General features: G+C 38.4%; 1 protein-coding gene across 20 annotated transcripts in view; it reads left to right on the top strand.

Moving 5' to 3' along the window:
* NRXN3 (neurexin 3) overlaps nucleotides 1–25,894 on the top strand; it is a 1,012,014-nt gene that overhangs the window by 446,250 nt on the left and 539,870 nt on the right. For all 20 annotated transcript variants that reach the window (XM_027638371.1, XM_027638372.1, XM_027638389.1 and 17 more), the window contains 4 exons: nucleotides 5,118–5,237; nucleotides 10,648–11,029; nucleotides 12,388–12,578; nucleotides 13,078–13,251. In XM_027638371.1, coding sequence (XP_027494172.1) covers nucleotides 5,118–5,237; nucleotides 10,648–11,029; nucleotides 12,388–12,578; nucleotides 13,078–13,251 — 867 coding nt within the window. The remainder of the gene's footprint in view (nucleotides 1–5,117; nucleotides 5,238–10,647; nucleotides 11,030–12,387; nucleotides 12,579–13,077; nucleotides 13,252–25,894) is intronic.

The following is a 25,894-nucleotide window of genomic DNA, read 5'->3' as shown; positions in this document are numbered from 1 at the left end:
AAAACAACAAAATTTACGCTACTGACTTATATTCAACCAGGACTGAAAGCTATTGAAGGTTTTCAGAGTAACTGCCAGCTCTGCTTTTGAGCCATTCTTGTGTTTTGATATTTGACCTGTTCTTTGCAAGATCTTGCTACATATCAGGAAGCCATAAAGGTGTGTGAAAAATTGCCAGCATCTTACACCCATTTCTTCCCTTTTTTGAGTATCGTGATTCATTCTTGTGTTTCACAAATCTGTGTGCACACATTTTGCACAGCAAACCACAACTTCTCTGGTCATTATGTGAAAGTGTAAGGAAAAATAATCAGTGTCCCTCCTCCAACACAAACAAAAAAAGAATGGAAAAAAAAAGGGGGGGGTAAAGAACCTTCCCTTTCCCAGCCCCTCCCTGCCTTAAGATGCTGATGGCATTTTGGAGGGATGTTGCCCTGTATAAAAGAGAAACAAAAATGCATCTTGCCACTGAAAAAAGCTGAGATAGTAGCTGAGCATTTTAATTAAAAAATAAAAAGGAGATAAAACCTTTTTATCATTACTGAGGGTCTTCCCTACAAAGCATTAGGATCACTGTAGAATTATGTATCATTGTAATTGTAATGAGGTAAGTGCCTGTTCCATTCTCCTCAAGATGGCAGTGTGCTTTCTGGCTGTCTCTCCTGGTGTTCTGTAGACTGAAATGTTTGACCGCTTCTGTTAATATTGGATAAGATATGCAATAATGAAGATAGCCTGGTTTCATGAAGGTCATTTTAATCTTATAAACGGATCAGATGATGACAGCCTGCACCATGGGTAAAAGCACACCTTTTGATCCACCTGTGCAGAACTGCAGAGGGGATTAACCCTCTTTCTGCTTTGCCTTTCATAGGAGGGAAACTCTGTGTGCTGTTCGCCACTAAGGGTGGATAAGAACCAGTGTCTTCAGAGTTATTGTCAGAACTGCATCCCTCTTACCAATTGTTTTTTCTAAACAAGCAAGTTCTTGGGGACCATGTGGAAAGCAACTTGGCATTCTCAGAAGGCATGATCTGCTTTTTGATTCTTTATACTTTGGCATGTTTATTCGTGGCACTTTTATGTAGTCTATTTGAGCCAAGCTATTAATTAGCAGCAGTGCACCTTTAATATAATGACTGGGACACACTGGGCAGATTGGATGAAGTTCTTCCATGTTTGAAAGCATATACTAATTGGTTTTTATGAACAATATGCACACAGGTTTGAGTAGATATCAGAGGATTCTTGACAGCATGAGAAGGAATCACTGCAGCTGAATGAAGTAATATTTGCTCAAGAAGCCTGAACTGCAGCTGAACTAATGTCCAGAGTTGGGGGATGCCTAACAGACAGATAGTTTTGCTTCTCAATAAGTAGCATTTGCTGTTGCAAAGCGCAGAAGGAATATGCACTAATCTGCCTCATTTGAATTGGAAAATGAAAGGTAGTGATCAATTCTGTATGACACACAGTTCCTCAGAGGACATTAGGAAGGGGGATGGAATGACCAAGAAGGCCAGAGACACCAATTGGAGTGATGCTACAGTAAAAACTTTCTTATTCTTTTTACTGTTATGTTGTCCTTTACTCTTGTATTGATAAAAATTAAATAAATTACAGAAATTACAAAATGCCCAACTGCTAAAGTATTATAAATAGAAAGTGTTTCCAAGTGTGCCACTTGTAACATTGCTACAAGACTTATTTGGTTTTCATCGTAAAAAATGTTGCACAAAGGGAAGACATAAATATTTGACTTTTTTTTTCCTCTTTCCATTTAATCTGCTGCTTTGCTTCCTCCTACATCTGTTTTATTCTTGTTGAAGGATGATGTAGGTGCAAGAGGAAAAGGAGGAAAAACCCCAAACCCCCAAAACAACAAAACCCCCACCAACGTTGGTCTATACACTTAGTTCTGTGTGTTTAGCTGTAAGACCACAGAAATGCCTTACCAGGTAGGAGATGGTACTTAGGGAGAGCATTATGGTGCTGATACACTTGGCCCATTTCCTTTCTATTTTCCCCATCATCGACAACTGTTGGATTAGGAATCTTCAAGTCATCTTTTAAAAATTGATCACACATATACCTGAGATCAGCTCAGTTGGTTAGAGAATGATGCTAACACCACCAAGGTAACGGGTTTGATGCCTGTATGGGCCATTCACCTAAGAGCTGGACTTGATGACTTCCAACTCAGAATATTCTGTGACTCTGTGATAAATGTCTGTATAGTAACAGCACATGTAGTAATTGTGCTCAATGAAATGAAGTTTGGCATCCTGATGCGAGAGTCCCTCTATAAAAAATGCTTGGAACCACTCAGAATTCAGTGGAAGCTTAACAAAGAGAGGAGCAATTCATTTGCCCACTCTCAGTTGAAAAATGAAGCACAATTTTGCTGCTTTTCAGGTCAACCTACCTGCTGTGTAAATGTCTTGAAAGCATTTGAAAATAAAACAGTTTGAATTGAGTAAAATAATGTTTTTTTAATGCTGTGTTTTAAGCTCAAATTGTCTGGTTTGAAAAATTTAAGCATGCTCATATATTGAATTTTTGTATGTGGCGTTATTTGGGTAACCCTGCTAAAAGAAACCAGTGCCCATTGGTGCATGCAAATTGGAGGATTGTGAGTGAACAAAAGTATTAAAACCTTTTTTGTTGTTGTTGGTGTTTCAACTGATCAAATATAAAATTGGCTGATCAAGACATGGACTTAGATAACAAAATAATTTGCATCTGCAGTGCTTAATTTTCAAATTTATTAGCCCAAGCTATTAATTCATTACTTCTAAATAATAATCTCATTTGTAGACAACCTTATTCATTTGGAAAAAGGAGTGGGAATTCTGAAACTTTCCACTCATTTATTTGTGAATCGGTTAAGCTACATTTTGTGAAAATCTAGTCATATAACTTCTGTTGGTGTCACAGTTTTGTTTTGAAAGTCTTACAGTGGGCATCAAGACAAGGCAAACCAGACAGCTTTCATTGACCCCTGTTTTGTCAGGGTAGGGTTGAAAAATGGGAGCTAGACAGTCAGCAACTCTGACTTACTCAACCATGCTGAACACAGAGCTGCTGCATAGAAAGCGTTGCATTGTCAGCTGAATAGTCTTCAGCACACCTGACTTGTTCTCTTGGCTGAGGCCTCCAGAGCTCTAATAAATATGTGGAAAAGACTGTTTTTTAAAAAACATTTGCTGCCCCTCCCCATCCTTCCTCTGCTTTCAGGTGGCATTATAAAAACACACAGGTCCAGGTGAACTCTTTGATTTTCCTACCTGGAAAGTGGCTGTGTGGAATTACAGTAACTGATGCAGTATATTTTTATGTAGACAGTAATTTTGCTAGCCACCCAGAGATATAATTTTGTGAATTCTGCTCCAGGATAAATTGTACTCAGTGATGTAAATCAAGCATAACTTTCTAGGAGTCTGTTAGAGTTTGGTTTTTCTGGTTCCAAAGAATTTAAGCTTTCTGGCCATGGTCTAGCTGCATTGTACAGCTGGATTTATATATCTGGTACAATGTGACTTTGGCATATGGATGAGGAACTGCAGAGTTTATGGGTTTCTCCTGTTAAGGACATATTCTCTGTAACTGCAATATATGGCACCCCATCCTTTTAATCCAAGAATGATTCTTATTTTTCAGGTCCCTAGAAAAATATTTTTTTCCTCTTGCTTTATGGTAAAATTGACTAGCAGTGGGCTTTATTTGAAAAGATATTAAACTCTTTTTTTTATTAGCATGAACTGCATGATATTTTAAGGAGAATAACAGAATATTAATTTTGTTTTGGTCTCCTTCTGTAGAATTCCTCTAGTACACGTATCCTAACTGAGTGAGACACCACCTTCTTTGCCCATGTTCCTCCTTTGGTGAGAAGCAGTTACAGTAATGTTACTAATTAGGCAGTGTGCATACTGTGGACTATGGGCTATCTGATGTAGTTTTACCAGTGTAGTATGTTGATCTGTAGCAGTGCCTCATTGTCCCTGTCCCGTCTCTTTTACTAAGTTCAATGTGTCTTGTTTTTACTTTCTTGTGTTCCCCTTTTGTCGGTTTGGGCAGTGGGTCCAGACCCAGTGTGCAAAAAGTTCTGCTGTCCTCATTCTGCATTTTTCTGATATACCTGCATCAAAACCCACCACTTTAATACTGTACTGAAATGAGGTTAGATGCTTTTAATTTAGCACACACCATTATTCAATTTCACTTACCATTTGACATGAGTGAGGTGTTCCAGTCCTGTAATCTGAACAATTAATTTTTTAAGTAATTGCCTGTCAACTGTGATGGGTGAGCAGCAAAACTGAACATATATGGGTAGCACTAATGCTGTTTTCCCAGGAGCATTGTTTGCAAGGGCAACTGTGGTATAACCTTTTAAAGAAGAAATGGCTCCTCTTTCCCCTTTGGCTTGTAATTCAGGGGGTGAAGTAAGCACCTCAAAGCTAGGCTTCTTTGCCAAAGAACCTTAAAGCAATCAGCCAGGTTGGTGAGTGGTTTTCTCTCTGTGATTATTTTTTTTTTTTTTTGAAGGGATTGGGTTTGAAGTTATGTGGGACTTTTTTGTTGTTATTGGGGTTTTTGGGTTAGTTTTTCTTTTTTTGTTTTTTTTTGAGACTGAAACCAACCTGGTGTTTGATACCAAAGTGTTGAGAGACCAGTCTGTTTAACTTTGAAAAGAATCCCGAGTACCTTGGGGATGTTGTAAATCCAGATTCTCAGAAGAGCAGAATTCTACTGTAATGACTCCACTTTAGAGATATTTCAGTCATCAGCTTGTTTTCCTATTACTGCAGTGTGTTGTACAATGTGATATTTGGAAATTAGTACCACAGCACAAGAGAGATTTCTACCCGTTTTAAATGCGTGTGACCTCTGGGCTCTGTGGAGGAAGGCACTTGACTGAGTGGAAGTGTTCGTGACCCTGACTCTAGTGAGCTGGGAAGATGTAGGTGTGAGTGTTGATTCCAGGTTGTAATACACCTATACAATCTACTGGTCTGTCTCACACCAGGTTGATTTTGGTGACTTTTCCCATTGAGCAAGTACTAAGCTGGTGGGGGTTTGGCTTTAACTGCTGTGCCTATCACCATCCCCAGGCAAGGGACCTGAAACTCTTTACGCTGGGCAGAAACTCAATGACAATGAGTGGCACACAGTCCGGGTCGTTCGGAGAGGAAAGAGCCTCAAGCTGATCGTGGATGATGATGTTGCAGAGGGTAAGTGTGATGTATGACTATTTTTTGATCATTATCTTTGTATCTCTATTCCCAGTCTTTCCTCTGCCATTAAGCCCCTTCTCCCTGTTCTTGTATCTTTTTTCCCCCCCTCTTTCTGTTACTACTTGTGTATTATTTAGTGTTACTGTATTGAAAACAAATGCTCAGATCTGAGAGACTGACTTCTTAGCCAGCACCAGAAACTTCTGTGACAACTATAACAATATGAAATATAAGTTTAGGGGACAGATAAGCTTACATATATACCTGAGACTGCAGAGGTGTTAAGCAGCACTCTCTCTTGCTTCAGGCTCCATTTGTGTTAGATGTGAGTATACCCCATTCCTGAGCTGCAAATGTGGTTTCCAGTGCTGTGGAATCAAAGCCAAGGCTCTCCAAACTTTCCTCTGCAAACTTGTCCTTTGATAAACCAGTATTAATTACATGTATTAGAGAACATGGATTTATGTCTCCACTGTTCATTGTGTGGGTGTGGTTGTTTAGGGTTTTTTTTTGCAGTTGGAGGGGTTCTTCGTTTTTTTTTTTTACCTAACTTCTTGTGCTTATGGTTCAGAGCCTTCCAGAAGAAAAAGCAAGCAAAGTAGTTTGTTCTCAACTTTTTTTTAGAGGTTAGGGAGGATTCTGACTCACCAGAGTGTATCATATCACATTGAGTATGTCAGCCCTTTTTTCAGATAGCTTTTTGAGCTCCTGCTTCTTTTTGCAGAGAAATGTAGTTGAAGGGAGGAAAGAAAAGGTCAATCACTCAGGAAAGCTGATGTCTCCCAGGTTGAGATTTGCATTGAAATGATCAAGGTGCTTTAGATTGATCTTTTCTTCATTACAAAATTTTAGATGTTACACTTTTCTGGTCCATTTTTCCATAACTGCAAGAGCCAGAAACTTATCTATCTTTTTTTGAAGGTCTAAAATTCTCATAATTGTAAATAGCTGTATGAAGCTGTTTTTTGAGGAAAACATCAGCAGCCTGAAGGCTGGTAATAGAATCAGAAAGAACGGGAACCCTGGATTCAACACTGATGTGGGTATGTTTATTTAGTTGTGACCCATGGTGTTTTGTCAAAAGCTGAAGCTTCTACTTGGAAGGCAACTAGAAGTAATGACTGCTGTATGCATAAAGGTTTTTTTTGCAAAAAGCTTTTCCTGTATCCAATCTCTGAAAATAAGTTATTTTTGTTCTGTACGACTGTGATTAATTTTAAATATTGTAGTAATTTAGATTATTTGGAAAGCCGTGAGCCAGAAGTTTGAAATAAACCAATAGAAATGGGTTTGCAGTAAAATGGTTTGAGGTATGTTTGCCCTGTGCTGCGCTGTATGGGCTGTGAATTTGCAAGAGAGAACAAGAAACATATGCAAGAAAAATCTTTCCCTCTGGTTGTTGGAAGACAACTTTGGGGGTGACTTGGTCAAAATTAGCTTATAGGAAAAATAAATTTTATTTAAGAGGGAACTTTCTGAGTTAGTGACGTGCTGGCAAACATTTCGTCCCTATTACTTCTACATTGGAGAATAGTTCTTCTAGGATATGCTATTTTAGGAAGCCCCACGAGGTGGCACTCTTTGCATTACTGAATCGATCCCCAAAAGCCATCTGTTTTTGAAGTCTTTTTTTCGTGGAACTGAGTGTATAAATAATAATGATACAATCCTATACCAAAATAGGATACGCATATGCACATGTATATGAATTACATAATTAAAGATGCATTACAGCTAAAAATATCTGTTAAAAGAATGCCATCATGTCAAAGTCAAAAGTCAGAACAGCCAGAGTTAAGATTTTCTGTGCAGTCTGCATCCCACTTCCTTGGGCAGATGATAACAGTCTTGAGTGATGTGGTCACATAGATTTTTCCACAGGATTCTTGCTGTCTTAGGCATAGATCAGAAGTCTAAATTAGGCCCCAGTAAAAATAAACAGCCTGTTTGATTTCCATCTTCTTATTGCTTGTTTGGAACAATGCACACCAGCTAAGTTTTGCTCTAAATATAGAGCTGGGTTTTTTTAGTTTTATCTTATTTTATGTGTGTGTGTTTTGTGCTACTCGTCAATATATTTATACAGAACTAAGAAGCTGCAACTGGATTTATTCCCTTGTCTCTTATGTGAAGCAAGTGGGCATCTTTTTCAGGTCTGGAAACAAGGTACCAGATTAAAGTTGGATGTATTTGGTACAAATTTGGCATGATTTTTCAGTCATTTTCATCAGAAAGATTCAGCATGTCTGTAAATGAGATCCTGTAAATTAGTTCAACCCTGCTACCTGGAGAATTAGGTCTAGACAATTAATGACCACCGATGAAAAATTTGTAATGGAGTGTCTGACTTGGCTTCCTGTAGGACATCTAAGGCAGAAACAGAATCCAATTCCTCTGGACAGCATTTTGCTGTTTAATCACAAAACCTTTGTCCCACATTCCAGTCCACCTTAGAACATTAGTGATAAATGAGATGCAAATATAGAAGATATATTCCACCTTACAACATCGTGCAAACACCCAAATACCACTTGAACTAAAGAGCTTCTGATTGCTGTAGTAGTTACAATACTCTCTATAGAGCACAGAGGAGGATTTGGAGGTGAACTCTGAAGGTGGGGCTGATAGCTAATGAGATCAGAAAATATTGGATTTCATTCCATGATTTTCTAAGATATTGCATCTCTTTTCTGATTCTGCTCTTGTATTGCGATGTTCTTTTCAACCTTTCACTGAAATATCCTTAACTTGCTATACTACTGCTTCTAGCACTATCTCTTTTTTCCTAAGCTAGCCCCCATTTTCTCAATTTTCACCTCTTCTAAGATACAGATCTCAGCTCTTCTAACCTCCTGCACTCCATTTTTAATGCCCCCTATATTTGGGTTCCCTGTCCCAGCATACTCCAGATTTCCCAGTCCTAGCTTTTCTCTCCTTCAGACCACCACTACTTCTTTATGTTTATCTAACTACGGAAAAACAAAGAAGAGTTTTCTTGCTCTTGGTCCTTGACATTTCATAGTTTTATTTTTCTAATTTTTTGAAGTAAAGAAGCAGGATTTTTTTAAAGAGACTCTTCTAATTTTATTTTTAAGAAAGTACGCTTCTGGTTTGGAAAAAATCATAACTTTTCATTTGATAACACTGAAGCTGAAACAGCCTCTAAACATCACAGTAGTGGAAGTGAGAAAGTTTGTCTAAACAAACTTCTGAATATACTGTTTCAGTTTCTGGGAACTGGCCTTTTTCAAACTAAAATAATATTATTTCTGGTAAAGAACTGGTCCAGGATTTAAAACATTTGCGTTGGTCTTGACACTTGAATTTCTAAAAAGTCAGAAGTATGTGACGGTCTTCAGCTGCTTCTAAGTTTGATCAGCTGTATCTGCTTGGATTGAAGCTGTCAGTGGTATTTGTATAATTGCCTTTAAATTTAGATCCACTGCTGAAATTGGGAATAAGTGAAAAAATAAATTGGTTTGTGTAACATTTTTTCTTCATATTTGAAGTAGATACTTGAAAACGTATTTTCTAATAACTGTGCTTGTTTGCTGTCTTTGCATAAAACTTGATCACATTTGGACAAAGTATAAACTGAAAAATTTTATGATCATGAGGGGCAATTTAGGAATATTTCAGTGTTTCCAGAGGCTCTAAGCAAGAAAATGACCATGAGTTTATTTAATCTGACTATTTATACACCACAAGCCAGAATGTATCATCCAAGTATCTTTTCAAATGTGTCCAGTTTTCCTTCTATCCACAAGAGAAAAAAAAAAAAGATTATGTTGGCATTAGTAAGAAAACTCTTGAAAGGGCAATTTTTTATTTTTTTTTTTTTTTTAAATGCCAAGGAACTCTCTAGGTAAGAAATGCTAGGAGATTTCAGGGGAGAACACAGAATATGAGAAAGCTTTTAAGTCCCAGTTGGTATAACCTATGGGAATTAAGAGGAATTTGTCCTGGATTTGGTTATGGTGACTAGTGTGATTCCCAGGTATAATCCCAATGACTCAGAAATATCTCTTGCAGTGATGAGTCAAGAGTTGTGTGTATATGCTTACTGTCCAGGAGATGCAATCAAGTAGGATACTGTTGCTAAATTTTGTCTGTCTGCAGCACGCTGGAAGCATTTATGCAGGTCTTTATCCAGTTGTCAAATTTCACAAAACTAGTGTGAATTTGAATATTTTCATCCCTTCTGTTTTTTAAACTTGGTGAATTTGATCAGCATGTTAAAATATTATTAGAGGCAGAGGGACCAACAAGGAGTGTGGCTAAGAGCTTTGGAAAACCTTCTAAAAGGAAGGACTTTGCCTGCGCAGTGATTACGATGGTGAACAAAACAGACTTGACTTGGGGAAAATTAATTTAATTAATTGGATGGTGAGAAACGAAGACAAAAAGTAAAACACTGCCCCCCACCCTCTCTCTTACTGGGTTGACTCCTTCATTCCTGACTCTCCTACCTGCCCCCACCCAGTGGAGCACAGGGTGGGGAATGGTAGCTGTGGTCAGTCTGTAACAGCTCCTCTCTGATTCTCCTTCCTCCTCATACTTGCATGTGTGACTAAATAATTAAAACTACCTTGATGAAGAACTGTGGAGGACTACAATAAGGCTGGCTGAAAAGGTTTTCATTCTGATGTTGCCTGAGTTGTCTTTATAGCATACTGCTGTATTTCATGTGTCTGTGTGGGTTCTGTGTCTGCACTGGTGCCTAGACACTTATTGAAATATTTAAATACGATGTAAGAGTAGTCCGGCATATTTGGTATATTGAATAGCTTGGATATTTTAATTGAGAGGTTAAAATCTGTAATGATGTGGCAAATAGCCCAATGGTAGGCTGACAGTTTAAATATACAGAGGGCTTTTTGCCTGTTGCATTCTTGTGTGTTTCCCTCCTGCTGTGCTCTTAAGAGAAATAACATCAAGCTAAGCACCAGGAGAGAACAACAGAAAAAAATACTAGCTATTTTGTGATTGTTCTCAATTCTTTCACTGCTCTATTTATATTAATCTATGTTTATCAAATATTTTCAGGAAATGCACCTGTAAGAGTTGTTTCAAAAGTGTATGAGTTGTTTGGCGGATAAACTGTTGGACCAAATACATCACTGTAGGCTTTAAGGGAGAGACCTGATCTTCACAAACAAGGAAGTCTGTGAAGCACGGGGGAAAATAGAGAACTTACTGCCCATGGCCCTTTAGACCTGTCTTTTCTGCCAGATTTTGGCAACTGCTAAAGTGTCTCCACCAAGATTTGATACATTCTTATGCAAGCTATCAGCAGTGATCAGATAGGATTAAGTTAGTACTGCTATTAGTCTGGAAATTGGAGTGTGAAGAGCTCCATATAACCTATTACTTATCCCTGATGTTCCTCCTGGTTTCTGTCCTTCAGGCACAATGGTTGGTGATCATACTCGCCTGGAGTTCCACAACATTGAGACGGGGATCATGACAGAGAAACGGTACATCTCTGTTATCCCCTCCAGTTTCATCGGCCATCTCCAGAGCCTCATGTTCAACGGGATGCTCTACATTGACCTGTGCAAGAATGGTGACATTGACTATTGCGAGCTGAAGGCACGCTTTGGTCTCCGCAACATTATAGCTGACCCTGTGACATTCAAGACTAAGAGCAGCTACCTGAGCTTGGCCACCTTGCAGGCTTATACATCCATGCACCTCTTCTTTCAGTTCAAGACCACCTCAGCTGATGGTTTCATCCTCTTTAACAGTGGTGATGGCAATGACTTTATTGCAGTTGAACTAGTCAAGGGGTAAGTGTCCTTGTTATATTTTACCAGCTTATTTAGAGATAAACTTACTTATAGATAAGCTTAAAATGCTTGTATAAAGAGAATTCACCTCATACTGAAGTTGTCTTTGTTTGGTGAGGTGTAAGACAAAGCACTTAAACATAAACACTAAGCTTAAGACTCCGGATTTTATCACTGTCTTCCTTCTGTGGCTGAGGCAAAAACACTTTTATAGTGTGCAGCATTAATATTTTAAGTTGTTTGGCTGTAGCTAGACTAATGTTTTGTCCTGTTAACCTCGCAGCTTAGCACAGAGGAGGAAGAAATGTGCTGAGGGCTCTGTATCTCTCTTCTCTGCCCACTTCCCTTTTTTTTTCCTGTAATGCTCATTTTTCTGCCAGCTTCACTGGAGGGGAAAAAAAAGGATATGGGCTGCTGAATCTATATTTCTGCTGGTGATATTTGAGGAAAAGCAAACTCAGCTTGCTTTTGAGCTGCTATATTCTTTTTAAAAGACCAATAGCTTATTTAAAAAAAAAAATCCTTTGTTAGATGAACAAATTTTGATCTCTTATGATTTAGTCATGGTAGACATGTTTTCCAAAAATACAGTTTATAGTCCTGTATATTTTAATTCAATCTGTTTCATTTTTAACTTTGCACATACTTCTTAAATGGGACATTGAGTAATATAAAAAGCACCAGTCATGAGCTCCTGGTGCTCTGTTGAAAGTTGAGTTTTGTTGTCTTTTTTTTTCTTTTCTAAATAGAATATTTCTCTTCTATCCTCAGATGAATTTCTGTGTTTGAACTATATAAATAATTCAGGGTAACACTCTCGTGACTTCAGTCTTTGTTAGGGTCTTTATTTTTTGCCAAAAGCATTGCTAATTGTTTTCTAGCTGTTTGAATAAGCCTAATGTAAATTTACTAAAATATTTCAAGTGAGTTTCCTGATTAACTTCTTAAGAGAGTTATGAAGAACTCAGAATGAACCTGAGGAATATATTCCCCAAATAAGCATGTCTAACATTGCTCCCCAGTACATTTATTGATATTGCCAATTTAAAAAAATAATTATATTCTCAGGCAGCATTTGTATGGATCTGCAAGAACTTTGTGGAAAAAAGAGGAATACTTTATGGTTAGGATCTGATTATTTCAAATGTTATAATCTCAGAATACTAATCCTTACACTTTGGTGGAAAGGAAACAACTACATCTTTTCAAAGCAATGGCTAATATTTTGGCTTACTAGAGCTTTCTAACCCAGAGATACTTCCCTTTGTGACTTTTGTAAGTATCAGCTCTGGCTAGAACAAGAGTCAGTAGCGCTGGAATTCTTACACAATTTTAACTAGCTCTTGTTATGTTTACAGGTATATACACTATGTATTTGACCTTGGAAATGGACCTAATGTTATCAAAGGCAACAGTGATCGTCCTCTAAATGACAACCAATGGCACAATGTCGTCATTACCAGAGATAACAGTAACACACACAGCCTAAAGGTGGACACTAAGGTGGTCACTCAGGTTATCAACGGTGCCAAAAATCTGGATCTTAAAGGTAAACTCTACAAGACTGACAGTTCCCCCCTTTATTCTTGCACTAGTAAACAAGAGAAAACTTAAAATAACCATGCATTACAGAACAGTAAATCTGGACTTTGCTAATTTTGGCTGTCAAATTCATTTTTCTCTTTCTTGTTTGGCACTTCCTGCAGGAGCACAGTTTGTCATATTTTGCTTTTTCGGAAGTTAATTGTCATCTTACATTTTTTCCTAGTTAGGTAGCAATTACAACTGGGATTATTGGTGGGGTTTTGCAGGGCTTTTTTGTTTGGTTGTTTGTTTGGGGTTTTTTTGTTTGTTTTGTTTTGGGGTTTGCTTTGGGTTTTTTTGTAGTAAAGAAGGCAGAAATGACTTCTTGCACAATATCTCACTCTGCTTTTAAATTTTTCTGAACATCTGTTCACTTTGTTATATTCACATTTGGTGACAAGGAAAGTCACTCTAGAAGGTGTGTAACTTGCTCCTTCTTGTATGTTTACCCCTCTCTCCTCTAGGTGATCTCTACATTGCTGGCCTAGCTCAAGGCATGTATAGCAACCTCCCAAAGCTTGTGGCCTCACGTGATGGATTTCAGGGCTGTCTGGCATCTGTGGACTTGAATGGGCGTTTGCCTGATCTTATCAATGATGCTCTGCACCGCAGTGGACAGATTGAGCGTGGATGTGAAGGTATAACTGATTTGAGAGAAGTTTCACTCTCAAGCACTCAATTCTTACTTCATTGCTGCCCTCTGTGCATCTCTTCCGCCTTACTATTAATTTCATTAAGTTGCTTTCATTGCAGTATCCTTCATTACAACTTGTGTTTTCCAAGTGCAGCTATTTGCTACAAGTTTTCGTCCTACAAGAGTGGTTTATAAACATTACAGTACTCTTAAAATACTTTGAAAGATATTCTGAACATTCAATTCATTTTTGCTTCAGAGCACCCTTTTTTGGGATTCACAGAAGTAAGTATTTCAAAGAACAAGTAGAGACAGGGGAAATGGAAATGGAAGGTAGAAGGAGCTGAAGGATGAAGACTGGACTAAAAGAGGAGTTCATTTTTGAGGAAGTGGACCTCCAGTGAAAGCAGTGGGCCCATTGCCTCTTCTGCCTAGAAAACATTTCTCTTCTGTATTTTCTCTTTGCCAGCCAGAATAGAACTAAATGTGATGAGTTACTTTTAGAAGCATGTAAATGGTAGTGATATCCTGAAACCTCTTTAAGAATTTACTGTTCCTGCTAAGCTCTCATTAATTAAAAAAATATTGACGTCAGCAGCACTGACTCAGTAAAATGCATATGGTTTCAATTCCCAAAGCACTTGGGGTACTTAGCATCAAAACCCCCAAGGTTTTGCTCTCTGGGTTAAATGACAATCACCACTGTGTCTAGTTCCGCTCAATACCAGTCTGCTGTGTTGGCTACCAGTCACTAGAAGAAGATAATTTTTTTCAGTAACATTGGTATGCATGTTTGCTAAGAAAAGATGTGTGTCCTGAACTGATCCTTCAAAAATTTCATAAAGTTAAATTATTCCTTGGTTGTCTGTCACCTACTGTGTCAAAATTACAGGTTATATCATGATGAAGTCATACCATTTTTCAAGACTGTCACTTCTTAGGATTAAAACTGTCATCTTAGTGATATCTTTGAGTATTCAGGACACCAAATTGGCAGTCCTGTTAGATCTGTTCCCTTGCTTGTGTCTGTGTTATGGTTGGCTGGGAGCTCTTGTGCCCCAGCCCTCCTTCCATACTCGTGCAGTGATACTCTCGTTTGTGGGAATTTTGTGTCCTCTCACAGGAGCTCGCTCAGTGTCAACTTCCACTTCACAGCACTGACAAGTGCCACACAGCTGGAGAATGGGGTTTTTTCCATCTTTCTCTCTTTTTTCTTAATAATATCTGTTAACCACACTGTTCCATGTGGAAATGAGCACATTGTAGCAGAACTGTCTTTGTCCATTTGTGGCAGACCCAACTTGTCAAAAGAAGTGCACCTTTTCTGTATCATTTACAAGGAAAAAAATGCATTTTAGGTTTTTGAAAATGTCAAGTCTATTTATCCTTGGTATGCTGAAAGCTCTTCTTTAATATTAGTGATTTGTTGATAATTCCTCTGTTTAAAATTATCTTAGCTGTCGTGATTTCTACTAACTCTCTGTCTTCAGAGGACCTCTCATTAGACTAAACTGTTGTTCTGTGTGTGGCTCAAGAGCAGAGTCATGATGCTTTCTCAGAAGACTCTTCACCATTCTAAGAGCTATGGTGTTTCCTTCTCATGTACCCAGTGTAATTCTTTGATTTAGTGTCCTGTTACTGAGGTTGCTGCTACTCTCAAAATGCACAATGTGGCACTTTGTCTGTGTGCCAGTATGGTACCAACACAGCTGCTGCCTGAGCATGGAGATTGGTTCACTCTTCGAAATATCTGAAATGTGATTTCTCCTTCTCTTCTAAAGCCCTTCAAACAGGATTCAAAATTTGAGAGAGATCTAAAGAAATGGATGGTAGGGTCAGTGATTGCCTTTGTTCTGCCTTTGGAAGAACTTGATCTTCCAAAGCAGTGCCCGTGCTGTCTTCCCAAATGGTCCCTGCTCAGTACCAAAGGAACTGCTGAAGAGGAATGCATTGTTTTTGCCAACATGTTTAGGATTAGTAAAAAGCCTGAGAATTTGGTCACCAGAAAGCTGTTTCATTTGTTGATTTTGTTTGTTTGTTTGTTTTTTAATCATAGCAACCCATAAGGCTTCATCTCAGATCTTGGCTGCTGCCTGCTGGTGCCTATTCTTACAGTTGCCAGTGAAAGTCACACCTATCTCCCCTTTTTCTAAGGAAAGAAAAACACAAAGCACGTTCAGTCCTTCTTTATGTCTCCCTAGTTTGCTTCCATCTCACATGATCTTCGATCCAATCTTAACAATGTTTGCAAGGGCTGAAGTCCCAAGCAGTCCTTGCTGCCTCATGGTGTTTAAATATGTTTTTAATAAACAATTGCAGGCTTTTTGTGTGAATAGTTGTGCTGTGTGTTAATTTGCCAGACATGTCCTTGTTTCATCATGAAGGGCGGTGGGATCACATCAATGATGAGAACATGCATGCTTAAAGAAATGTCATTTCATCCCCACATAGGAATCTTGCCTTTCAAATGTGATGTGAGAGAGACTTCTGCTAATGCTTGTCTCTTGTTGTGGCTTTGCTTTCAGAAGCAGAGGAGATTACAAGGTGGCAGCTGTTTTCTCAGAAACTGTCAGTTTGATCTCAGGACAGAATCAAAGGATGTGTAGAGGAATGAAGCCTTGAGAATAGTGGAATGTGAAATGTAGGTCAGGAGACAGAGCTGTACTGCCTAAGACACACCAGCATCCTGTTCGTGTTTGTTATCTCTGTTCATGTATTTCAGTACTCTACTCCATACCACTAAATTCACAATTTTTAATAGGAAAATTATATTCCTTATTGTCTTGGTGCTACTGCTACCTCATTTTATTCAGTTTGAGCAAGCCATTGAATTTCCTTGGCCACATTGTTTGTCTCATACACTTAAGCATAATTCAGCCTCACTGTGCAACAAAGCACAAACCTGTCGTGTTATACAATTATCTGTGTTCCAGTGATAAGTAAGGCAGTGCTTCTACTTGAGTGGGAAGCACTTTCAGTAAATTATATTTATATTTTAATGATATATTTATAGGAGATCTTTTTCCTTGGGATCTGAAGAACCCCAAAGCATTCTTAGTCATATACATACAAGTCATTCTTGAAATGCAGACATTCCACCTACCATCACCTGAAAAAAGGGGTTGGCAAGAGGGCCTGAAAGAAAAGCTGCCAAAGGGAAGTGGTTGAGACTTAAGTGATTCTGGTGTCGGTGTTGGATCAGGGTACTGAAAACTCTGAAGAGACAAAATCACTTCTCAGAAAGGACTTAAAGTGGGGGGGCCTCTTCTAGTGAAAGCTTGCAAGCAAGTGTGCCTCCTACTTTGGGCCTTGCTGTCCCCACCCATAAAATTCATCTGCAAGGTATTGTTCTATTTGTGATGAAAGTATGAAATTCAACTGTGTCTTTTCAGACCACTTTGAAACAATGGGTGGAGGCTTCTAGAGATTACCAAACCATTAGAAACTGAAGAAGTCTTCTATCAGGACCTGGTTTTCTCCAGTCTCCATCTCAACAGCCGATGGGGGGTGGTTGGAAATTTTTATACTCCTGAGTTTGCATGATACAGGCTATTTCTACGTCAGATGTACACAGTTTGAGAGAAAAGATGTCTGCATTATGGTGCACATGCAAGAGTTGATATATGGAAGAAGTAGTTCCCGGTGACATCCTTTCCCTTCTTGAAAGGAAATAATTTAAACTTCAGATAATCTCTTTACTGGACTTTTAAAATCAATTCTTTTTTGCTGAACTCTTCATTTCTGGTCTTAGTACTAGATGAATGGATCAGTTTATTCCATCCACAAAAGTCTAGACTGAGTGACTCACTCCATTTTCCTCACTGGTCCTAGAAGAAGTTAAGCAGGTGGCCAGCCTTTTGAGGAATTTAAAGAGGATGCCTCCAATATTAATGAGTACTTCCTGCATTTCAGGTGTTTTTTCACCTCTTTATTAATTTGCCATATGTTCTCCCGTGTTTTCCTTCCCTTTATTTGGACATCCTTATGTTGCTTACCATGGGCATTAGAGCTATCTGTAATGTAACTGCACATTCCAAATGTGTTGACTCCATTGTGCCCCCAACCAACCAAACCTAACAGAAGTGCTTAAAAAACATTTTATTTCTTTTACAAGGTGGTTTTTTATGTGCATTAGAGATGCTGCTTCTTCCTCACCTGTTCCACTGATAACAGCTTCTCACAAAGGAGAGTGATTATTATTAAACAGGCTGACACTGTTCCAGATGTTTTGGGACTTTTTTTGTCCTAATTTAATCTTCTTTCCAGATCCTGCAGTAAAATCATAATCTTTTGCAACTTTCCATGAACTAGTTTAGTTAACCTTTGGAATTCACTGGTGTATGAAAAGCATGAATGACACATACAGGCTGGATAATCAGAAACACATTTTGCATACTAAGCAGTATGTGGAAAACAGAAAATATAATCTCATACTTAAAATCTCACAGCAGGATAATGTCAGAAAGGATTTCACCCTTCATCTGCTTAGTGTAGAAACTTCAAATCTGGTCATACTTCACTTTCTCTCTGGAATCAAAGGTTGTCCACTGAGGAGTGGAGCATTAATTTGCTCCATGATGGTCTGACATCTCTCCTATTCCTTCTGCTTTTGTATTCCATTCTCATAGTGCTACTGGAATTAAGGAACAAATATGGGCTTTGCTTCTGTTCAACTACAAAGAAGATGTGGAGTGGGGCAGTAGGAAAAGTACTTGTTTGTTATAGAGAAATTGTTGGAATAAGTGCTGAAGATGATGCATGAAGAAATTCATTCTTCTTGTCTTTCTACTCCTCCTCCCTTTCTTTTGAATTTTGTTCAAGGAAAAAGGGATTTTGTAGCTCTATGTAGTAAAGCAGTTCCAAAAGGAAGAAAAGTCTGACTATCTCAAAAGGGAAGGTAGTTGCCATCAAGTCATTCATGAGCTGTGAAACAATAGCAAAAATTCAAAATGTTAAACTTCTTATGAACCACAGGAAATGGTATCTGTACATGTCAGTTCTAATTTATTGAGTTGTAAATGTGAAATGGAGAACTACCAATTTCTCTTCAGTATCAGCTGTGACATTAGAATTTTTTAAGAACAGAAGGTTAAGAGGGTAAGTGTGTACTTCTTAAATACCCGTCTTTTGAGCAATGAGGTAATTGATTTGGTGTTTTCTCGTTCCTATTGTTCTGTGTAATAGAAATATGTAACCTTCAGTGGCAAGGGATTCAGGAACTGCTGCCTATGCTCCCATCTTTGTGCTCTGCTTTTTCCATGCTGAAAGAGAAAACTTAGAATCAAGGTATAACACATCAAAAGTCTATGTGGCTTCCTCGTAAACTGGACTCCATTGAAAAAAAAAAAGAAACTCTGTGCCTACATGGAAGAGCATCAGTAGTATTGTTTTGCTATTTAATGTTCTTCGATTTTTAGTAAGTGTATTTGGATCTTTAGACAGTCAGATTTAGTAGATTTATGATTCTCTTTTGCCATATAGACTATGATTTGACCACAGATAACAAAATCATTCCCACCTAGGTGAAAGAATGAGCTAGTATTCATCATTTTTGTTGATAGCTCTAATGACATTGAAGAACACTATATGAGTCTAAAACCTGAGCTGTTTTCCTGTTGATCCAAGTTTTCTTAAAGATGTACTGAAATCCATGAGTAGGTGACAGCTTGTGAGGGGGCAAGGTTTTACTGTCACTTTATATCCAGTGTCAAGTTCAGTTCTTGGGATAAACAGAGGTTGTTGTCTTACAGAGTAATCAGTCCCCTATGGTTTTCTGGCAATAAATCCACTTTGGACAAAAAGCTGGAGCAATCTGTGCTTTTATGGAAGACAGAGAATTTAAATTCAGATCCAGAGTCTGGATATAGAAACAAAAAAAAATTATGCTTGACTGATGTACTGAAAGTCAAATACATTTTTTTTTTTTACTTAAATGGATTCTAAGTATTTCTCAAATGAGACAAAATCTCTCTTAAGTTATTGTTAAATGCTGATAGATTTAAGATAGTGATATTTTTTCTTCTCTGTGTACTGTCTGTAAATTCTGTGGGTTTCTTTTGTGTGTGAATGAAATGCATTTCCTCTTTTTATTTGGTTTTCTTACCTGTGGTTTTTTGTTTTTTTTTTTTTTTGCTGACAAAGTTGGGTTGACCAAAGCTGACCTGCAAGGTAGAGAAGGTTGTTCTTTCTCATTACTGGTTTGAACTGAAAGATGCTTTTCTGTAACATTTGGTGCCTTTTACTGGATGCAGTCACATCTCTAAGAGAGGAACAGAATGACAAACCGTAACCTCTGTGGAGGGCAATATCTGGGTTGAAGAAGGACACAGCAAACAGTGGAGGTGCTTTGGTAGACCTGGGGGCTTTGACTGTATCAGAGTCTGAATAGCTGTAAGAACACCAGTTGATTTCCTGAAAAGCCTCATGATTATTCAGGCAAATAGCTAGTGTGTATAGAGACATAGAAGGCCCTCGGAATTTTGCAACACAAAAAAAAAATGAGCGAGATCTTAAGGAGTGAGATCAGGAGGTAAAAGCTGTTTGTTTTTTTTTTTAACTTATACTTTGAAAAAAACCCAAAAAACGAAAACCAACCAGAAATAAGTTTCTGGAATTTCAATTAAAAAAAAAATGTCTCTAAACTACAAGCTCCCTTAATATTTAGAATGGCATTTTACAAGCCATAATCTGGGCAGGAAGGGCTCCTCTCCATAGGAGGGCCAACACAGAACAGAGAGCTGAGCATAGGAGCAGCAGTTAACACCAAGGGGAATGAGGAGGCCCCTTCTCCCCAGTCTAGTAGTCCGAGCTGCAAAAATTACAGTTATTATGTACCACAGAGCTCGTTCCCCAGCGGTTGTTGCTGCACCAACAATGTCAGAGGCACAGAGACACACAGAAGGTGTGTCCTTGTTGAGGAACTGTGTCACCAGGTCAAGGAGTTATGCAAGGAAGTCAGTAGGTTGTTGAGCGTTTGTGAGAATAAGAAAGAAATAGATAGGATATTCTCAGAGACCGTGCAGACTGTTTCCCTGGGATTTAAGTGAGGAAACGTGCCTAATAGAAGTTAATAGGTCTTTGATACTAGTATAACCAGAAGATGTTTTCCATGGCACTGAAAGTGTATCCTTTTAAATATGATAGTGAAAGTATGCCTCCCAACTCATCTGGAGAGACTGCAATATAGAGTACAAATTAATTTATTCCTGAGTGTTATTGAAGTCAATAAAAATGTTCCTGATTTTAAATGGAAAACGAGACAATGGTCTCAGGTATAAGGGGAAGTCAGGGGCATTGGACAGTGTCTCTGTTTAACAGTCCTGAAGCCACAGATGGCTTCTGTTATGGTATCAGCTTAGTGACCTTGAAATTTTATGTCTAAGCCAAAGGTTTGGTCTAAGGTTTTATTGTGAGAGAAAACATGTAAAATGTTCCTATGTCACTCTATAGATAGAGACTTCCCAACATTTTTCATATCACTGAAATTAAGTTTTTGAGACTGTAACCATGTGCTTTGTAAACTCAGTTTCTATTTGCTGTGTTTACCCTGACAACCTGCTGATATTGCTGACCCAATCTAATGTAATAGATGCAATTTTCAGATTAAAATATTCCTGTTCTTTATTCCAGGTATAGGCAGGTAGCAATTACCTTTCCTTCAGGATATCATATGTGTGTTTAGGTAGGGTTTGGCGTTCTATGGCTCAACAGAAAAGGATAAAAATAATTTTGGAGGAGTAAGGATATTTTAACGGATAAACAGTTTATCACTGTAGCAGTTGTTAATAGACAGAAGCGTATTAAGAGACACCCTCTCACCCAATAGGTAATGATACTGACAGTTTGAGATAATTTTAGCAATCGGATGCATACAAAACATTGGATCTGAAAGATTTGACAGCCTCCAGGTAGGCAGAAGTTAGTGTGGTGTATTTTGCTCTATGCATGTGGAGAATCTTACTGCAACTATGTTTTGTTGGCATCTCTGACCTATTCCCAGCTGTAAAAAGTTGAAGTACTGTCTTACAGAGGTTAGGGATTTAGAGACTATTAGGTGCTACCCCTTGGTGAATTCCGAAGTTAATGTAAATGAAAGTGGTAAAAGATGAGATTTGAAAGACTATGAAATATATGCGGCCTGTGACTGATGTGATTAAAAAAGTGGCCTGGAACTACACTGGGTGTAAATAAGTTTAGGATTAAAGTGTTCTGTGCCATCCATTCAAACTGTGGCAGTGAATTTGGGATTTGGATTAGACATCAGCAAGTATCAAATCTCTCTGGCTGCAGTCACTGTTCTTCTTTCTAGTCGCCTATGTCCCCATCAGAATTCAGAATGCATGCACAGGAGTTCCTGCTCAATTTCTGATGTCCATTGAAGTGGATACAGCAGGTTCTGGAACAAACAGATTTGTTTGTTGTTTTGATTTTTCCAGACTTCTGAGAACCTAAAGGCTTGTCAGAGCTGTGAACATTATTCCAGCCCAAGCTCAAATTGTTACAGAAGTCCGAACCCTATAGGAATATTTTCCCTTCATATGGAGACACCTGAAGCCTAAGGGGAAGCATTTGTCTTGAGTGCATAATGTGGATTATTGGCTTTTCAGGAAACCAACCTTTACTGAATAGGTTTGGCCATTTCAGAATAGGCCATGAGGCTTGGAACTTTTATACTGCTGGATTTGCATAGGAAAGGGTGTTTTTTCAATTGGCTGTGTTTTTCTTGTTCACATACAGCCCTTTCAGTTTTTCCTTTCTGCTTTTAGTTTCTGTGTCTGAATGCTGTTTACTTCCTCTACTTCATTTGCATCTCCCTGTCCCTTGTCACATCTTTGGTGCTGGCATACTCCCTTTTATGCAGTTGATTTTTTGTTGTATGGCTGGGGTTTCAGTTGGTTTTGGGTTGTTTTTAGTTCTTCCCTCACCAGCATGTGTATGAACATGTTGCTCAAGACTGTATAGGTTACTTAGAGATGGAGAGTGGAAGGGTGACAAGAGGGAGGAAGACATGTATATGCCAGGTTTCTTGGAGGGTAAAAAATCCCACCACCTTGCAGATCCATTCTCTGTGGATTGCTCTTGCTGCTGATTCCCTTCTCCTGTCACCTTGAGATCAGTGTGCTTTCTGTGGGAGAAAGCACATTTGTGCATATTTGTTATTTTAACTATTCCCAGTTACTGAAGTTTTCAGACCAGCCACTTATTTGGAACAGAAGGATTCTGCATCATAGCTGACATCAGGTGAATGAAGCGTTCAGGTTCTGTTGAGGTACTGAAATAAGCGGCTGCATTTTCAGAGGACTAAAGAATGCTGGCCTTTGAGTTATTTCTGACAATCAGTAACTTTAAATTTGGAACCTGACAGATGTCTAACCTTATTTAGGTGATGAAAGGAATGATGAGTTCTTAACAAAATATAAAACAGAGAGCTTGAAGAGCTGGCCTTGCAGTCCTTGAAAATCTCTGGCTTTTGGGTTCTGGTTTGCTATGTTAGTCTGTGATAGTCCTGCTTTCTACTACCTGTGACTCAAAATACAGGATCTAACTTTCTGAATCATGTACTGAACCTTGACTAGACTTTAGTTTAGTGTGCAAAGTAAATGTTGACATACCACCAATATATATTTGACAATTATAGTATGTGTGATATGGTCCCTCCCATGAAGTGATAGTTTCTTCAGATTCAGACTCAGTTTTTCTCACTTTTTACCCAGAAGAAAATATTTTTTCCAAATTATTCTGAAATTGGAAAACTTAATGGGATTAACTTCATTTCTTACTTAACCTGCACTGAGTGAGTTCTGGAACAGGTTTATTTTCTGCCTTGGGTTTTCGTTTCCAAGACCTGATGTCTTGGAAGTTCAACCTCTCTGAGCTGAACTGGTACTGGACGTTAAATTAAGAAAAGCTGACTGCCTCTGGTTATGAAAGAGGAGTGCTGACAGAAGTATATTGTAGATCTATCATAGGTATAAATTGATGGTAACATCTGACTGGTAGTGGTAGAGATATCTTAGGGCTTGATGGTGTTTGTATTTAGGAACTGTGGGACAAAAGAAGCACCTTATTCTGCAAAGACTGAAAAGATGTCTTCTGTGTATTAGTTTCCTATTGCTTCCTAACCTCTTTGAAGATACAAGGGGAAAAGATGAGAGCATTTAGGGAGATGGAGAATGAAAATGGGCCCTTGTTGTCGTTGAACCATGCCTGTTGCATGTACTGAGAAAATAATGTTAAGAGAAATGGTTGATTCCTTTCAATAACATTGAATTTTTGATGTGTGAAGGAAGGTGTTATGTATGAGAGAAATAACGGCTTGCTTATCTTCATGCTTATTGCTATTTGTGATCAAAGCATGAGGCAGTTGTGTAATAATCCTGTAGCTGCTGCATAAAGAAACTGATTTCTCATGTAACTGGAAAGAACAATAAACACAATACTATCTTTTATTCCTGAAGTTGCTTTTTCTGCAAAGGGCTTTCCAACAATACAAAAGGAATGGTTTTTCTTGCCAGTGAAACACACCTATCTGTGGGTTGCAACATGGCAGTTTTAGCACCGTGCAGCAGAATTAATTTCTTTTAGTTTCAGGGCAAATAGAAACTTAGCATACAGCTGAAATTGTGGGAAAGAGTTAGGGTAGACGAAGTAATTTAGCCAAGCAGAATATGGATAAGAGATCTGGCTGTTATAGTCTTCTAAGGTGATTTTTTTCAAATACTTAGTAGTAAAATAAACAAACAATACATCTGGATAGGTAACTTTGAAGAAAAGTGTAGTACTGGACTCCTTCCCAGGGAGGGAGGTGCAACAAATCCCAGATCCTGCAAGTCCTCAGATACTGAGCTGTTCCAATAAAAATTAGAGATGCAGACATAAGATCAAAAGGACATAGTTGAAGAATTCTGCTTTGCCATCTCAGTTGGTAGGCCTAGTCTGGACAGGATGAGACACAGCAAGTCACCCTTCTATCAGGGATGCTTTTCTGCACTGAGGACTTTTCCACTTTGATTCTATACCTACGGCCCACTCATTCTCCTCTCCACTGTACATGTGGCATAAAGAAGGCAATGCACCAAGCCCAGCTACAAACAGACAACAAAATCAGAGGTATTTCAGATTATCATGTGAAGACTGGTTCTGAAACTTTGCTTTTAAATACTTTGACTTCTTTAATTGTTGTCAAAGGAATGGGATTAAAAATAGACCTTAGCCCTGATGGCATCAGTAATTTAGAAACAATTCTGCTGCTTTATATATAAGTTGTTTGTCATCTTCTTTCCTTGTTTGTTAGCACTAACGGGCATGTGCGTGGTAACACAATCTTCATGTTTTATAAGCCTTCCTATGCTTCTATTGCTTTGCTCCCTAATCCTAATCTCCTGTGACATCCCTATTGGTTGCTCTGATCAAAATTCTGTTGCCACAGATGGAGGATTATGGCATCAGGCAAGGACTGTAAGCAGTAGGAGTAAATGAACTCTCTGAGACAAAGGTCCTTTTATGATGCAAATGGCCCATAATACTAAGGAGTGAGGCAAAGTGTAATATGCAACATCTATGCTGTGCCATCACAACTGACTCTAAAGATGGCAAATCAGGCTTCAAGCTTCCTTGTGGTATTGTCAAGCTTTCAAAATTCCTCATTATTGTTTTTTTTTTTATTATTTTTCTTCTTTTTTTTTTTCCTCTGGCTACTGTGAAAGTGCTGTTCCCATATTCACAGTTGGTTACTGTAAAATACAATTCAGAAACCGTAATACTGGCCATGAATTCAAGTACTTCGGCTCTCTGGACTTGCTCACTATTAACACCTCAAGCCACAAGTATGAGGCCTCATGCAGCCTTATTCCTTGAGCAGAGTCCTTTCTCTTGGGGCACCTAGACAAAAGATATGCCCATCGTCAAGTCCAGTTACTGATTTATGAAGAGTGTAGGAAGAGTGGAGAATCATTGTCATTGAAAATGCTGTTCTGCTCTGCTTCTATGTAATGATGTTTACAGTTGATACTGTATCAAGTTTGCATAGATTCACAGTTACTTTCTGGATTTATTTTTAAATATATGTGTATAACTTGCTTGTTTATACCTTTAGAATATTCATATTTGTGGTTAGAGGTTAGATGGTGGGATAGTGATGTACATGAAGAGGTATCAGTTCGTCATTCCTTATCCTCAGATAAGGAATCCTCAGAATTCCTTATCCTTGGACATTTTAGGCAAAATGACAACTAATATTCTATTTCAGATTGTTAAATGTCTGAAAGCAAGTGTCAGATCACAACCTGATGCATGTGTATCTATATATTTTACCCGTTTTTTACAAGAGTAAAGGCAGGAGGGAAGTGTGTACATACATGTGCCTTCCAGCCCACACTGGAAAGTCTGTCAGCTCTGTTGTAGTCCTAGAAGTGATCTGTTAACTTCACACTGTGCTACTGAGACCACTGGGATTTACATGGCTGCAAATGAGAGTCAAGTGGGTGGAAAGAAGAGGCGGAGGGGAGGAGAAAAGTGTTGAAAAATGCTGCTCAACTTTCCTTCAGTATGGCAACATGGGGTTTTCTTGCTGTGGCTGCTGCTGCCGCCTCTTTTCAATAGGTGAATTTTCTTTCAGAGATTTTGTTGTTTTCTTCTGTTATCCACAC

The sequence above is a fragment of the Corapipo altera genome, unplaced genomic scaffold (assembly GCF_003945725.1).
Source record: "Corapipo altera isolate COAL_440 unplaced genomic scaffold, ASM394572v1 23, whole genome shotgun sequence".
NCBI classification, from domain to species: domain Eukaryota; kingdom Metazoa; phylum Chordata; class Aves; order Passeriformes; family Pipridae; genus Corapipo; species Corapipo altera.
This window is presented reverse-complemented; position numbering and strand designations above follow the sequence as displayed.